This window comes from Eucyclogobius newberryi, unplaced genomic scaffold (assembly GCF_026437365.1).
Source record: "Eucyclogobius newberryi isolate DKJ021-1_F unplaced genomic scaffold, fEucNew1.0.hap1 SCAF_12, whole genome shotgun sequence".
Taxonomy (NCBI): domain Eukaryota; kingdom Metazoa; phylum Chordata; class Actinopteri; order Gobiiformes; family Gobiidae; genus Eucyclogobius; species Eucyclogobius newberryi.
Window position 1 is genome coordinate 1,625,220 of NW_027315746.1, and position 16,157 is coordinate 1,641,376.

Below are 16,157 nucleotides of genomic sequence, written 5' to 3' on the forward strand. Positions count from 1 at the left end.
ATCAGGAGACCACACCCCCTCAACATCTGACCACGCCCCCTTACCATCTGACCACGCCCCCTCAACATCTGACCACACGAACACCATCAGGAGACCACACCCCCTCAACATCTGACCACACGAACACCGTCAGGAGACCACACCCCCCGCCCCGTGACTCTGCTCCTGTTGGCCCCTCCTACAATTCACCCCGATGCCCCGCCCCGTGACTCTGCTCCTGTCGGCTCCTCCTACATTTCACCCGGATGCCCCGCCCCGCGCTCCAGCCCACATCTCCCAAAGTTCCTTGCTGCGTTCTCACCTCCTTGATGTTGTCAGCGGTGATGGCCTTGTTCTGTTGGTCGATGGCTCCTTCTGCCACGATGATGATGTTCAGACGCTTCTTGTCCGCTCGGTTCTGCGGGAGACGAGAGGTTAAAGCTCAGAGCACAGAGACGTTTCACCAGAGGAACCTGAGACATTTCACCGGGGGAACCTCAGACATTTCATCAGAGGAACCTGAGACGTTTCACCAGGGGAACCTCAGACGATTCACCAGAGGAACCTCAGACGTTTCACCAGAGGAACCTCAGACATTTCACCAGCGGAACCTCAGACGTTTCACCAGAGGAACCTCTGATGTTTCACCGGAGGAACCTCAGATATTTCACCGGAGGAACCTCAGATATTTCACCAGAGGAACCTCAGATATTTCACCAGAGGAACCTGAGACGATTCACCAGAGGAACCTCAGATGTTTCACCAGAGGAACCTCAGATGTTTTACCAGTAGAACCTCAGACGTTTTACCAGAGGAACCTCAGACGTTTCACCAGAGGAACCTCAGACGTTTCACCGGAGGAACCTCAGCCGTTTCACCAGATGAACCTCAGCCGTTTCACCAGATGAACCTTAGACGTTTCACCGGAGGAACCTGAGACGTTTCCATGTCGTGTTTGAAGCCGTTGGGACTTTGACCAAACAACAATGAAACCCTGAAGTCTTTATTTTTACATTTTATCTGGCCAAAGGCTTTACTGGACAGGACAGTTGTAGTGTGAAGTTGGGAGAGAGAGCGACAAGACATTCAGCAAATGTTCGGTTGTTTCTACCTCCGAGAGCTTCTGGCACATGTTGTCCTCCCAGTCGTCCTCTGGAGGCATCTCAGGGATGAAGACCCAGTCGGCTCCACAGGCCAGAGCGCTCACCAGGGCCAAGTATCTGCAGACCAATCCAAACTGTGGTCACACTTTTTGGACCGCTAACCTCTGTGTAGCCCTTGTTAGCTCATGATCAGTCTTGGCACTAGTGTAATGCTCGTTTATAATTGTTCATGCATGGACGCCGCTGATTGTTGTGTGGAACACGTACCCGCAGTGTCGGCCCATGACCTCCAGCACAAACGTCCTCTGGTGACTGCAAACACAAAGCAACAGCACAGTTATGACCTTTCGGATCCATGTGCAGGATATTCTGAACTGTCTCTTGTAGTAGTAGCAGTAGTAGCAGTAGCAGTAGTAGCAGTAGCAGTAGCAGTAGCAGAAGCAGTAGCAGTAGCAGTAGCAGTAGCAGTGGCAGTAGTAGTAGTAGTAGTAATAGTAGTAGTAGTAGTAGCAGTAGCAGTAGTAGCAGTAGTAGCAGTAGCAGTAGCAGCAGAAGCAGTAGCAATAGCAGTAGCAGTAGCAGTAGCAGTGGCAGTAGTAGTAGTAGTAGTAATAGTAGTAGTAGTAGTAGTAGTAGTAGTAGTAGTAGTAGTAGTAGTAGCAGTAGTGGCAGCAGTAGTAGTAGTAGTAGTAGTAGTAGTAGTAGCAGCAGTAGCAGTAGTGGCAGTAGTGGCAGCAGTAGCAGCAGTAGCAGTAGTAGCAGTAGTAGTAGTAGTAGTAGTGGCAGTAGTAGTAGCAGCAGCAGCAGCAGCAGCAGCAGCAGTAGTAGCAGTAGTAGTAGTAGTAGTAGTAGTAGCAGTAGTGGCAGTAGTAGTAGCAGCAGCAGCAGCAGTAGCAGCAGTAGTAGCAGCAGCAGCAGTAGCAGTAGCAGTAGCAGTAGCAGTAGTAGCAGCAGCAGCAGCAGCAGTAGCAGTAGCAGTAGCAGTAGTAGCAGCAGCAGTAGCAGTAGCAGTAGTACCTCTGAGCCGTGGTTATGATGGCGTCCACCACTTCGATGATGCGGTGCAGAGCAGAGTCGGTGCCGATCGTCATGTCTGTGCCACAGAAGTCGTTATCGATGGAACCGACCATCCCCACGATGTGAAGCACCGAGTTACTTTCGACCGCCGCCGAGTCGATGAGCCCTGAGAGAGAAGTACTGTCAACTGTAGTAGTAGCACTTATCAACTTATCAACTTATCTATGCAGCGCGTCCTAAAAGCTCCATAAAAAGCTTTCAACTGGTTCAAAATGCAGCAGCAAGATTACTAACAGGAACAAAAAGAAGAGAGCACATTACGCCGGTGCTGGAGTCTCTTCACTGGCTCCTGTCCAGTTTAGAATCACATTTAAACTCCTCCTCCTGACTTACAAAGTCATAAATGACATGGCCCCTCCCACCTCAAAGATGCTACAGAACCATATCATCCAGACAGAGCTCTTCACTCACACAAAGCACAGTAGGAGGTAGAGCCTTCTTGTGGTCCCAAGAGTCTCTAAAAGCACAGTAGAAGGTAGAGCCTTCTGGTGGTCCCAAGAGTCTCTAAAAGCACAGTAGGAGGTAGAGCCTTCTGGTGGTCCCAAGAGTCTCTAAAAGCACAGTAGGAGGTAGAGCCTTCTGGTGGTCCCAAGAGTCTCTAAAAGCACAGTAGGAGGTAGAGCCCTCTGGTGGTCCCAAGAGTCTCTAAAAGCACAGTAGGAGGTAGAGCTCCTGTGTTATAGAATCAGCTCTGTTCATGTTAAAGAGGCGACACAGTCTCTTCATTTAAGTCCAGGCTTAAAACGTTCCTCTTTAAATGACTTATGGTCAGGCCAGTTAGGAACAGAAATATAAACCCACAGTTTCAGCTCCGCTGCCCTAGGAGCAACTCTGGGGGAAGTATGAGCTCTATCCTCTGATAATCACTTATTCTATCAAACTATATTTCATATTTAATTTCACTTGTGTCAGTTCATTGTCTTTTCTTTTTCTTACTTCCCCCGATCACAATGACCTGTGGATGGAGAAACGGTCTCTACTCCATATGAACGGTTCTTCATCTGCCTTGAAGAACTGGTTCTCCTCCTGAAGAACAGTTTTTTATAGTTTTTCCTGCAGAAGGAGGGTCCAAGGACAGAGGACTCTGGAACATTTTCCCTCGTCCCTACGGACATTGTTGGATCTGTTTTTCACTGTCGCCCTCAGAGGCAACTGTTGTTGTGATTTTGGGCGTTACAAAAATAATATCAAATTTAATTGAATAGTAGTACCTTGTTCCTTCAGCTCCTGCAGCAGTAATATTGTTAGCATTAGCATTAGCATTAGCAGTATCATTAGCATTAGCATTAGCATTAGCAGTACCTTGCTCCTTCAGCTCCTGCAGGAGGCCGCTCCACTCCTCCCTGAACAGATTGGCTCCGGTCAGACTTCCGTCTCCTCCAATCACACACAAGTTGGTGATGTTCCTCTGGACCAGGTTCAGTGCCGCTCGGAGTCGTCCCTCGTGTGTGCGGAACTCTTTACAGCGGGCACTGCCAATCACTGTGCCACCCTGCGCCAAACAAGACATAACACCAGGGTTTTACTTTCACACTGAGGACGCTCTGGTGCTTAGACCCCGGCAGGGTGTGTGTGTGTGTGTGTGTGTGTGTGTGTAAATATTGGTGCCAAATATCAGCTAAATCTTCAATATCGGACTGGTATCGATATCTGTGGAAACCCGATACTCCATCCTGTTTGACAAGGAAACTCCATGTGACTCAGGGGCTGAATGATGCAGAAGGTCTGGAGTTTGATTCCCTGGTTCAAATGCAGAGGTCAAATGTCTAAACGTCCTGACACTGCTGCAAGCGTTTCAATCAGGGGTCACAAACATGGGCTCTTGGACTGTGGGGCGGTCCAGGCTCGAGTGGACTCTGTCTGTCTAAAAATAGAACTGTTCGTCCAACGGTCTGAGGGCTGGACGTGTTGTGAAGAGAAACGAGATAACTCCAGAAGCTCCACAGCACAAGCTTCAATATATGTGAGGTCGCTCTGGGTCCACAGTGAACAAAGGTCCTAAACTGAGCCCATTTAAGTCTCGACGTGAACTAACAACGTTCTCATTGAGCTTCATGAAGCTCATGTTCAGCAGTTGCCTCTCATTGAGCTTCATGAAGCTCATGTTCAGCAGTTGCCTCTCATTGAGCTTCACTTGGTGCTCTTGACGTTTCCCTCGGGCTCAGAAGGTCAATGACCCTGATTTATATTATGCAAATGTAAACATATGATGTCATTTTTCATGGGAACATCTTTATTTATATCTAGTATTTGACCTTTGATTCCCGGGAGAGAGAGAGATGTTTGTGGCCAAAGAGACGAGTGTTTGCTTCTTTCAAACGACTGTGGGTCAGCAAGAACTACAAGAGACCTAAACCAGGTCCTAACAAGGCCCTAACCAGGTCCTAACCAGGTCCTAACCAGGTCCTAACCAGGTCCTAACAAGGTCCTAACCAGGTCCTAACAAGGTCCTAACCAGGTACTAACCAGGTCCTAACCAGGTCCTAACCAGGTCCTAACCAGGTCCTAACCAGGTACTAACCAGGTCCTAACAAGGTCCTAACCAGGTCCTAACCAGGTACTAACCAGGTACTAACCAGGTCCTAACAAGGTCCTAACCAGGTCCTAACAAGGTCCTAACCAGGTCCTAACCAGGTCCTAACAAGGTCCTAACCAGGTCCTAACAAGGTCCTAACAAGGTCCTAACAAGGTCCTAACCAGGTCCTAACAAGGTCCTAAAAAGGTCCTAAGCAGGTCCTAAGCAGGTCCTAAAAAGGTCCTAAGCAGGTCCTAACCAGGTCCTTACAAGGTCCTAACCAGGTCCTAACCAGGTCCTTACAAGGTCCTAACCAGGTCCTAACCAGGTCCTAACCAGGTCCTTACAAGGTCCTAACCAGGTCCTAACAAGGTCCTAACAAGGTCCTAACCAGGTCCTAACCAGGTCCTAACCAGGTCCTTACAAGGTCCTAACCAGGTCCTAACAAGGTCCTAACCAGGTCCTAACCAGGTCCTTACAAGGTCCTAACCAGGTCCTAACCAGGTCCTTACAAGGTCCTAACCAGGTCCTAACCAGGTCCTAACCAGGTCCTTACAAGGTCCTAACCAGGTCCTAACCAGGTCCTTACAAGGTCCTAACCAGGTCCTAACAAGGTCCTAACCAGGTCCTAACCAGGTCCTTACAAGGTCCTAACCAGGTCCTAACCAGGTCCTTACAAGGTCCTAACCAGGTCCTAACAAGGTCCTAACCAGGTCCTAACCAGGTCCTTACAAGGTCCTAACAAGGTCCTAACCAGGTCCTAACCAGGTCCTAACCAGGTCCTTACAAGGTCCTAACCAGGTCCTAACAAGGTCCTAACCAGGTCCTAACAAGGTCCTAACCAGGTCCTTACAAGGTCCTAATCAGGTCCTAACCAGGTCCTTACAAGATCCTAACCAGGTCCTAACAAGGTCCTAACCAGGTCCTAACCAGGTCCTTACAAGGTCCTAACCAGGTCCTAACCAGGTCCTTACAAGGTCCTAACCAGGTCCTAACCAGGTCCTTACAAGGTCCTAACCAGGTCCTAACCAGGTTCTTACAAGGTCCTAACCAGGTCCTAACAAGGTCCTAACCAGGTCCTAACCAGGTCCTAACAAGGTCCTAACCAGGTCCTAACAAGGTCCTAACCAGGTCCTTACAAGGTCCTAACCAGGTCCTTACAAGGTCCTAACCAGGTCCTAACCAGGTCCTAACCAGGTCCTAACCAGGTCCTGGTTGAGCGTTTGACTTCCTGTATAAATATATAATGTGTGATTAAAAAGAGAAAAAGTCGCACCACTTGTAACATGCTGGAGACACTTTCCCATGATGCCTCCTTGATGTTGTTCCCTCCGTCCACCATGCCCTGGTAACCCTGGAAACACAAGACATCACATTAATAAAGGACAAAGGAAATGCGGAACATTCCATGAGCCCTCACAGAGAGCGCCCGAAAGAGCGCCCTATGAGCACCCGAAAGAGCGCCTGAAAGAGCGCCCTAAGAGCACCCGAAAGAGCGCCTGAAAGAGCGCCTCACCTCGTGGATGAAGTAGACTTTGGCCCCCACATAAAGACCCATCCGAACTGCAGCGCGAACGGCTGCATTCATGCCTGAACACAAAGATGGAGACAACAAGCATGTCAATAAACAAAGATGGAGGCAACAAGCATGTCAATAAACAAAGATGGAGGCAACAAGCATGTCAATAAACAAAGATGGAGGCAACAAACAAACAAACAAACAAACATGTCAATAAACAAAGATGGAGGCAACAAACATGTCAATAAACAAAGATGGAGGCAACAAACAATGATGGAGGCAACAAGCATGTCAATAAACAAAGATAGAGGCAACAAGCATGTCAATAAACAAAGATGGAGGCAACAAACAAAGATGGAGGCAACAAGCATGTCAATAAACAAAGATGGAGGCAACAAGCATGTCAATAAACAAAGATGGAGGCAACAAACAAAGATGGAGGCAACAAGCATGTCAATAAACAAAGATGGAGGCAACAAGCATGTCAATAAACAAAGATGGAGGCAACAAACAAACAAACAAACAAACATGTCAATAAACAAAGATAGAGGTAACAAGCATGTCAATAAACAAAGATGGAGGCAACAAACATGTCAATAAACAAAGATGGAGGCAACAAACAAAGATGGAGGCAACAAGCATGTCAATAAACAAAGATGGAGGCAACAAACAAAGATGGAGGCAACAAGCATGTCAATAAACAAAGATGGAGGCAACAAACATGTCAATAAACAAAGATGGAGGCAACAAACAAAGATGGAGGCAACAAGCATGTCAATAAACAAAGATGGAGGCAACAAGCATGTCAATAAACAAAGATGGAGGCAACAAACAAAGATGGAGGAAACAAGCATGTCAATAAACAAAGATGGAGGCAACAAGCATGTCAGTAAACAAAGATGGAGGCAACAAGCATGTCAATAAACAAAGATGGAGGCAACAAACATGTCAATAAACAAAGATGGAGGCAACAAGCATGTCAATAAACAAAGATGGAGGCAACAAACATGTCAATAAACAAAGATGGAGGCAACAAGCATGTCAATAAACAAAGATGGAGGCAACAAACATGTCAATAAACAAAGATGGAGGCAACAAACAAAGATGGAGGCAACAATCATGTCAATAAACAAAGATGGAGGCAACAAGCATGTCAATAAACAAAGATGGAGGCAACAAACAAACAAACAAACAAACATGTCAATAAACAAAGATAGAGGCAACAAGCATGTCAATAAACAAACATGGAGGCAACAAACAAAGATGGAGGCAACAAGCATGTCAATAAACAAAGATGGAGGCAACAAGCATGTCAATAAACAAAGATGGAGGCAACAAACAAACATGTCAATAAACAAAGAGGCAACAAGCATGTCAATAAACAAACATGGAGGCAACAAACAAAGATGGAGGCAACAAGCATGTCAATAAACAAACATGGAGGCAACAAACAAACAAACATGTCAATAAACAAAGATGGAGGCAACAAACATGTCAATAAACAAAGATGGAGGCAACAAGCATGTCAATAAACAAACATGGAGGCAACAAACAAAGATGGAGGCAACAAGCATGTCAATAAACAAACATGGAGGCAACAAACAAACAAACAAACATGTCAATAAACAAAGATGGAGGCAACAAACATGTCAATAAACAAAGATGGAGGCAACAAGCATGTCAATAAACAAACATGGAGGCAACAAGCAAATGTAGTATTATTAATCATTCATTTTTTGTATTATCATTATTATTATTAATAAACAATAATAAATATAGCCGCAAACAGCAATGATCAGCCCTCGCCACGCCGCCACGCCGCCACGCCGCAAGAGGAGGGGGCGCTAACGCGCCCCAATTGTTCTTTTATTACACCTACTGCTTCTCCCCTTTGCTTTACCATTCAAAAAGCTATTTTATTTTAAATTCTTGGCAAAATGTGTGGCTTCACCGCACAGAAACCATGAACTCTTAGAATAATTTTTTTAATAGCTTTTGATGGTCCTGAAGATGAGTCTCACCAAATTCTCTGGCAATTTCCCCATTGAATAACATGGGGCAAAGCCGTAACAAATATGACATGGGTCTTGTTGACTTTTTTGGATCGGGATGCCAAAATAGAATTTTAGGCCAAATTTTGTCAAATTTCGCTAAACTAAACATTTTACCCTCCATATAAAATGTTATTTCATAGGGGGCGCTGTCGCTGTTGATTTCACTTCAAGTAGGTTGAGGGCAAAGAGTTTAACAACTGATTCTAATTTGACCCAATTCTGACTTTATCTGCGCAAACGGCAGCCAATTAAAAATTTGGAAAATTTCTGAAATTCTAGCTACAGTTTGCGGCTTCACCGCTCAGAGACCGTGACAGGTATAAATGTCATTTGAATAACTTTTGATGTCGGGTTTCGGAAAGCGCTCGTGCTTTCCTACCTCATGGTGTGGGTCCCTGGTCACTGACGGGTACTTTCGTTAATTTTGAGTGGGCTCCGCCCACTTTGTGTTTTTGGCCCTTTAAACAGTAATAATGTTACATTTTTGCATTACATGTTTATATGCACGGAACATGCAAGAGATGGAACGTATTCGTGAGCTACTTAGCGCAAACCAGCGCTTTATAGCGCTTGTTTAGTGCACTTTTGCACTGGCTTCGCCCGTTTACAACGGTAATGTTCCATTTTCCTACCACTCATTAGTATGCACGGGACATGCTCGATTTCGTGCGCACTACGTGCACACAGCCCAGCTTCGCACAGCCTTACGGAACTAATAGTCCTCTCGCCAGCTTGTGGCGCTCGGGCCTGATAATAATAGTAATTAATAATAGTAGTAGTAATAGTAATAGTAATAGTACGCTAGATCACAATTTCAGTTTGAACTGGTCACTATCTGGTTGGTGGGCGGACGTTCAAACTCTTTCACTGTGACCACATGTTCCACTGTAGTGTTGTCTCCACTGGAGAGTTCAGCAGCAGAATCACAAGTAGATTTCACTGGAGGCAGAACCAGGACCAGGACCAGGACCAGGACCAGGACCAGGACCAGGACCAGGACCAGGACCAGGGGGGTTTATTGCAATTGTCAATGAACTTGCTTTGACATTGAAGTGCAACACACAACATGAATAATAATCGCAGCAACAGCAGCAGCACCAGTAGTAGTAGTAGTAGTAGTAGTAGTAGTAGTAGTAGTAGTAGTAGTAGTAGTAGTAGTAGTAGTAGTAGTAGTAGTAGTAGTAGTAGTAGTAGTAGTAGCAGTAGTAGTAGTAGTAGTAGTAGCAGCTCAGACCGAGACAAAGAACTTCTCTCAGGCTGAACTTCATCAGGAGAAGTATTTGGAACCAGGCCAGAGTCTTTGTGAGAGCAACACAAACACCAAACAAAACCTGCTTCAAACATTCAGAGCTGAGCACTGTGAACCCTCTGACCCTCTGACCCTCTGACCCTCTGACCCTCTGACCCTCAGAGCCTCTGACCCTCTGACCCTCTGACCCTCAGAGCCTTTGACCCTTTGACCCTCTGACCCTCTGACCCTCTGACCCTCTGACCCTCTGACCCTCAGAGCCTCTGACCCTCTGACCCTCAGAGCCTCTGACCCTCTGACCCGCTGACCCGCTGACCCGCTGACCCTCAGAGCCTCTGACCCTCAGAGCCTCTGACCCTCAGAGCCTCTGACCCTCAGAGCCTCTGACCCTCTGACCCTCTGACCCTCTGACCCTCTGAGCCTCTGACCCTCAGAGCCTCTGACCCTTTGACCCTTTGACCCTCTGACCCTCTGACCCTCAGAGCCTCTGACCCTCTGACCCTCTGACCCTCTGACCCTCAGAGCCTCTGACCCTCTGACCCTCTGACCCTCAGAGCCTCTGACCCTCAGAGCCTCTGACCCTCTGACCCTCTGACCCTCTGACCCTCTGAGCCTTTGACCCTTTGACCCTTTGACCCTTTGACCCTCTGACCCTCTGACCCTCTGACCCTCTGACCCTCAGAGCCTCTGACCCTCTGACCCTCAGAGCCTCTGACCCTCAGAGCCTTTGACCCTTTGACCCTTTGACCCTCTGACCCTCTGACCCTCTGACCCGCTGACCCGCTGACCCTCAGAGCCTCTGACCCTCAGAGCCTCTGACCCTCTGAGCCTCTGACCCTCAGAGCTTCTGACCCTCTGACCCGCTGACCCTCAGAGCCTCTGACCCTCAGAGCCTCTGACCCTCAGAGCCTCTGACCCTCTGACCCTCAAAGCCTCTGACCCTCTGACCCTCTGACCCTCAGAGCCTCTGACCCTCAGAGCCTTTGACCCTTTGACCCTAATCATGTTCAAAAGCAGATTTTGTTGTGATGCGGTGAGTTCTCAGACCTGGACCTGGTTTAGTTCCAGTTCTGATGAGGTGAATGTGACGTCTTTATTCTTAACATTATCAACAGGAAAAACCTGCTTTTTAGCCCCACATCTGGAAGTATGACATCATTTTTGTTCATTTTGATTCTCTAACTATTTGCCTTTCTTTATAAAGCTCTTTGTTATATTAGAGTCCAAACTAAACTCCGGCTTTTGTCCTTTCACTTCATTACGAGGCTGAGTATATCTGGGTCACGTGACATAATCAGCTGTATTTTCCTTTCTGTGTGCCCCCCCCCCCCCCCCCCCCCCCGCGCCCCGCCCCGCAGCTCCGTGTCACGCGCCTGTTTGTGCCGCGGTCCTGAGCACGCGCCTCTGGGCACTCGTTCTGCGGTTACGTAACGCTGCATAAGACGCGCCCCGGCGGGACAGACGCGGTGTGATCTCACCGCTCCATACGTTTATCTTTCGCGCTGCGTCAGGTGACGTCACGGTGTATTTTCGGTCCGCTCCCGGGAGATGGAGAACTCCCGGTGACGGTGGGAGAGGCACGTGCAGCCGCGGGTCCTCACGTCCGCGCCGCGCCGCAGTGAGCCTCCCCTGACCGGCGCTGGGGTACCGGACACTCCCGCGGCTCCGGACATCCCGCGGCTCCGGACATCCCGCGGCTCCGGACACGCTCCTCTGTCTGCGGCCTCCGTGTGGAGCCGCGGGCCCACGTCACGGTCAAAACGCGCGTGACGCAAATGAAATGAACATAAATCATAAATTCTCCTTTTTCCTGATGTTTCCAAAGCAGCGCAGGTGTAACAACAATATCTGACCATTAATGACCAACATGAGCCAAATCCCGAGTGAAACCCTCTCGTTCACGAGGCCTAATCAGACTATGCTCCATTTAAATTGTTAATTAGGCATTTGTTGACATTTAACACAAAGACACTTGCGCAATCGCCGCATCAAACTGACTAAACCCGGGATGAACCGGGACTAAAGGGGATAAACCGGGACTCAGACCGGGCTCAGATCAGAACCAGGACAAGTGTGAACGCGGGTCACGTGCGCGCTCGTGCGTCACCGACGTAAATTGAACGGCACCTGAATGATTCAGCGCCTCCGCCCGGGTCACCTGTTGATGACCAGGACTAAACCAGGACTAAACCAGGACTAAACCAGGACTAAACCAGGACTAAACCAGGTCTAAACCAGGGCCAAAGAGCAGGAATAAACCAGGACTAAACCAGGATTAAACCAGGACTAAACCAGGTCTAAACCAGGTCTAAACCAGGGCCAAAGAGCAGGAATAAACCAAGACTAAACCAGGACTAAACCAGGGCCAAAGAGCAGGACTAAACCAGGACTAAACCAGGACTAAACCAGGTCTAAACCAGGGCCAAAGAGCAGGAATAAACCAGGACTAAACCAGGACTAAACCAAGACTAAACCAGGACTAAACCAGGACTAAACCAGGTCTAAACCAAGACTAAACCAGGACTAAACCAGGCCCAAAGAGCAGGACTTCCTCTGGAGTTATTTGGAGCAGGACCTGAAGGTCATGACCTTGTCCATCTCAGACTCTTGTTACATAATCGCCTTTTAATCAATAGAAAATAAAGCTGGGATTAGAATGATAAGAGTGAAACGTGCAGCCGCCGCGACGCGGAGGAGGATTCACGTGACTCTGAGACGCAGGTGTAAAAGGACAACGTGTACACTCTCCCCCCGCGTCCCCCCGTGTCCCCCCGTGTCCCCCCGCGTCCCCCCGCGTCCCGGTCCAACAGCCGCGTCCCCGATACAAGTCACGTACCTTGGGCATCTCCACCGCTCGTGAGCACCGCGATGGACTTGCCCTCTCCGGACAGGTTCTCGATCAGCTTCTTGGTGTCCTGGCGCTTCGGGGGCGCGTTGTTGGCCATGTTTAGTGCGTCCTGAGCCGGGGCAGAGGCGGCGGTGATGCGGGACAGAGGCGGCGGTGATGCGGGACAGAGGCGGCGGTGATGCGGGACAGAGGCGGCGGACACCGGAGCCGAGAGGAAGAGCCGGAGCTGAGGCGCAGCAGCAGAAGAGTTCCAACTGTCACTGCGCTCTGCCACACTCACACTCACACTCACGCACTCACACTCACACTCACACTCACACTCACGCACTCACACTCACACTCACGCACACGCACTCACACTCACGCACACGCACTCACACTCACACTCACGCACTCACACTCACACTCACGCACACGCACACGCACTCACACTCACGCACGCGCACGCACGCACACACAGCGCTGGACCACTCTGCGGAGATCGTGTGTGGACTCAGAGGCGTGACTACGTGTGAGGCCGACGTAAGGTTTATACTAGAACTGCACAATAGAGTTTTATCTTCTCAGTTAATTTTGCGTGTTTAAAAAATGAAGAATATGAAAAAGATGTAAGAATATGTTGAATCAGAATGAGAAAAGGCTTTATTAGACCATAACACTTATTATTAAACTTTAACAGAGTTCACAGTGATGCAGGTGAAACACACACTAAAGTGAACGCTCTATTCACACACACATAATAATGATAATAATAATAAATATAGCCGCAAGCGGCAATGATCGGCCCTCGCCACGCCGCCGCCACGCCGCAAGAGGAGGGGGCGCTAACGCGCCCCAATTGTCCTTTTATTACGCCTACTGCTGAATCTGTGATGCGCCAATTTTTTTTATTTTAGAAAAGGGAAATAGCCAGAATGTAGAGAGGCACGATTTTTAGAGGTGTGAACATTTTTGTGACTTTTCGTCAATGTTCACTGGGTGAAAAATAGGGGGGTTGGTCCCGAGAAGAAGAAAGAATAATATTCCGATGCGAAAACAATGTTTCCCATTTTTCAAATATCATAAACTATACATTTTCGGAAAGCGCTCGCGCTTTCCTACCTCATGGTGTGGGTCCCTGGTCACTGACGGGTACTTTCGTTAATTTTGAGTGGGCTCCGCCCACTTTGTGTTTTTGGCCCTCTATACAGTAATAATGTTCAATTTTTGCCTTACATGCTTATATGCACGGAACATGCAAGAGATGGGGAACGTATTCGTGAGCTACTTAGCGCAAATGAGTGCTTTATATGGGGATGACGACCGCTTCGCGGTCGTCATCCCAATGTAAAGCGCTCGTTTAGTGCGAACTTTTGCACGGGCTTCGCCCGTTTACAACGGTAATGTTCCATTTTCCTACAACTAATTAGTCTGCACGGGGCGTGCATGAGTGAAGGAGTGCGTTAGTGAGTGTTTGGAAGTGGGCGAGCGCTTTGCGCTCGATTTCGTGCGCACTACGTGCGCACTTTCGCCTTACGGGACTAATAGGCCTCTCGCCAGCTTGTGGCGCTCGGGCCTAATAATACCTTTTATTTATATAGCGCTTTTCAATGACCCAAAGACGCTTTGACATCTACAGGGGGGACAGCACGTACAATACGTACGATTTAAATGTTGTGAGTGAGGGAGAGCACATATTTAGACATACACATTACCAAACATATTTCATATATTCTTGAGTTAAAATTTAAATATATATATATAATAAGTATTGGTGCTGAGGGCCAAAAGCTGCAGTGACTCTTGTCTGGGAAATCAATATGATCAATATTTAACGTTACAGTGAAATATTAAACGTGCGATGCAAAAGTCGTGTGTCGCAGGCGATGAAAACGTAAAGATGGGTTTGGGGTCTTTTCTCAAGAAATGTTGTACAAACTGGGTGGAATTTCCTGGTTTTTGGTCATTTCTTTTAATCAATTCAACTCACTTTTTCACTGTAATGACGATAACCTCAGTCTCAGTGAATGTAATAAGCAGTTCTCCAGCAAAGCAACAGGTGGAGACATTTCCAAGGACAAAATGTATTATTTCCAGGACATTCAACCTTTTTCTTCTCATATTCCAGGCATTGTTGGCCGACTGTTGATGGATCGGGATACGAGGGATATTGTTACATGTATTCATTAATTATACAGCTTTGGAGCACGTGCTTTTGATCCCGTAGATCTCATTCCGTTCTCGCGTGAGTCAAGACTGAGGCGGAGTGAGCGCTCTGTCTGCACGCGCACGTCTCTGTTCTCAGGACGCGGAGCTCACGGGCCAATCACAGCCCTCCTCGCGCTCGTCGCTAGCCAAACAGCGTGCTGCTCTGTCGGCGCACCTGACGCACCTGACACACCTGACGCACCTGACGCACAGCGCGCAGATCCGTGCTGCGCGTGCGTGAAAGGAGAGTTTGGAAACGAAAGTAAATGTTGACTCTGCAGATAAAACGTCTCGACACGTCTGGACTTTAGAGACGAAACAAAGAGTTGTGAGGAAGTGACGCAACAGCAAAAGAAAAGGATTTGTTCAGAATCAGAGTCTTGGTCCCGGGGCCGTGACTGGAGCACGTCTGCACCGGTGTACACTGTGTACTCTGTGTACAATCCTACTGCAAATACAACTCCAACATGTGCTAAAATATCAGTACGCCAATGTAGAGGAAAGTTTGTTAATGCTGTATCGATACTGCGGGACGCTGTCCTGGTGGGACATGCCCGAGTCCCCTCAGCTGGAGGAGCAACGGCTCTACTCCGAGCTCCCCCCGTGTGGCCGAGCTCTTCCCCCTATCTCTAAGGGAGCGCCCAGCCACCCGGCGGAGGAAACTCATTTCGACCGCTTGTATCCGCGATCTTGTCCTTTCAGTCATTACCCAAAACTCATGACCATAGGTGAGGTCAGAACGTAGACGATCGGTAAATTGAGAGCTTTGCCTTTCGACTCAGCTCCTTCTTCACCACAACAGTCGATGCAGCGACTGCACCGATCCAACTGTCAATCTCACGCTCCATCCTTCCCTCACTCGTGAACAAGACCCCGAGATACTTGAACTCCTCCACTTGGGACAAGGACTCCCCACCCACCTGGAGAGGGCAAGGACCCACCACCCACCTGGAGAGGAAAAGGACCCCACACCCACCTGGAGAGGGCAAAGACCCCCCACCCACCTGAAGAGGACAAGGACCCCCCACCCACCTGAAGAGGACATGGACCCCCCACCCACCTGAAGAGGGCAAGGACCCCCCACCCACCTGAAGAGGTCAAGGACCCCCCACCCACCTGAAGAGGACAAGGACCCCCCACCCACCTGAAGAGGGCAAGGACCCCCCACCCACCTGAAGAGGACAAGGACCCCCCACCCACCTGGAGAGGGCAAGACACCTAGGACTGTCTTGGCTGACACTTCTCTGCAACATGGCATGGCGGTCGGGGACAGTGCTTCTGGACTGGCAGAGCGGGTTGGTGGTCCCTCTCACACTCCTCAGCCTCCCATAAGGTCTATTCCAGGTCCTGGAGAGGAGAATCTGACCGATAGAACCTAAGATTCAGGAGGAACAAAGTGCAAAGCTCTATACTCTCCATCGGGTGCTCGAGGGCTCATGGGAGTTTGCACAGTCACATGTGCTTTGTGGATCTGGAGAAGGCTTTCGACCGTGTCCCTCGGGGTGTTCACTGCAGTGAGTCAGACCTTCTCCCAGTGAGGGAATCCTCAGGGCTGTGCTTTGTCACCGGTTCTGTTCATAGTCTTTATGGGCGCTGGCGCTGTCAGGGGTCGGAGGGTGTGGTCAG

The 16,157-nt window shown here is 48.7% G+C and overlaps 1 protein-coding gene across 3 annotated transcripts in view; it reads right to left on the reverse strand.

The window, feature by feature from the left end:
* Positions 1 to 12,545, reverse strand: part of LOC140355903 (ATP-dependent 6-phosphofructokinase, platelet type-like) — a 45,530-nt gene extending 32,985 nt beyond the window's left edge. The window contains exons 1-8 of one of the 3 annotated variants that reach the window (XM_072440551.1): positions 12,333 to 12,545; positions 6,191 to 6,264; positions 5,951 to 6,028; positions 3,462 to 3,651; positions 2,100 to 2,265; positions 1,350 to 1,394; positions 1,091 to 1,199; positions 302 to 397 (exon numbers count right to left, since the gene is read on the reverse strand). In XM_072440551.1, coding sequence (XP_072296652.1) covers positions 302 to 397; positions 1,091 to 1,199; positions 1,350 to 1,394; positions 2,100 to 2,265; positions 3,462 to 3,651; positions 5,951 to 6,028; positions 6,191 to 6,264; positions 12,333 to 12,441 — 867 coding nt within the window. In that variant the 5' untranslated portion in view covers positions 12,442 to 12,545. The remainder of the gene's footprint in view (positions 1 to 301; positions 398 to 1,090; positions 1,200 to 1,349; positions 1,395 to 2,099; positions 2,266 to 3,461; positions 3,652 to 5,950; positions 6,029 to 6,190; positions 6,265 to 12,332) is intronic. The other 2 variants (XM_072440550.1, XM_072440549.1) reach the window with 2 other exon arrangements.
* Between the last annotated feature and the right edge of the window lie 3,612 nt (positions 12,546 to 16,157).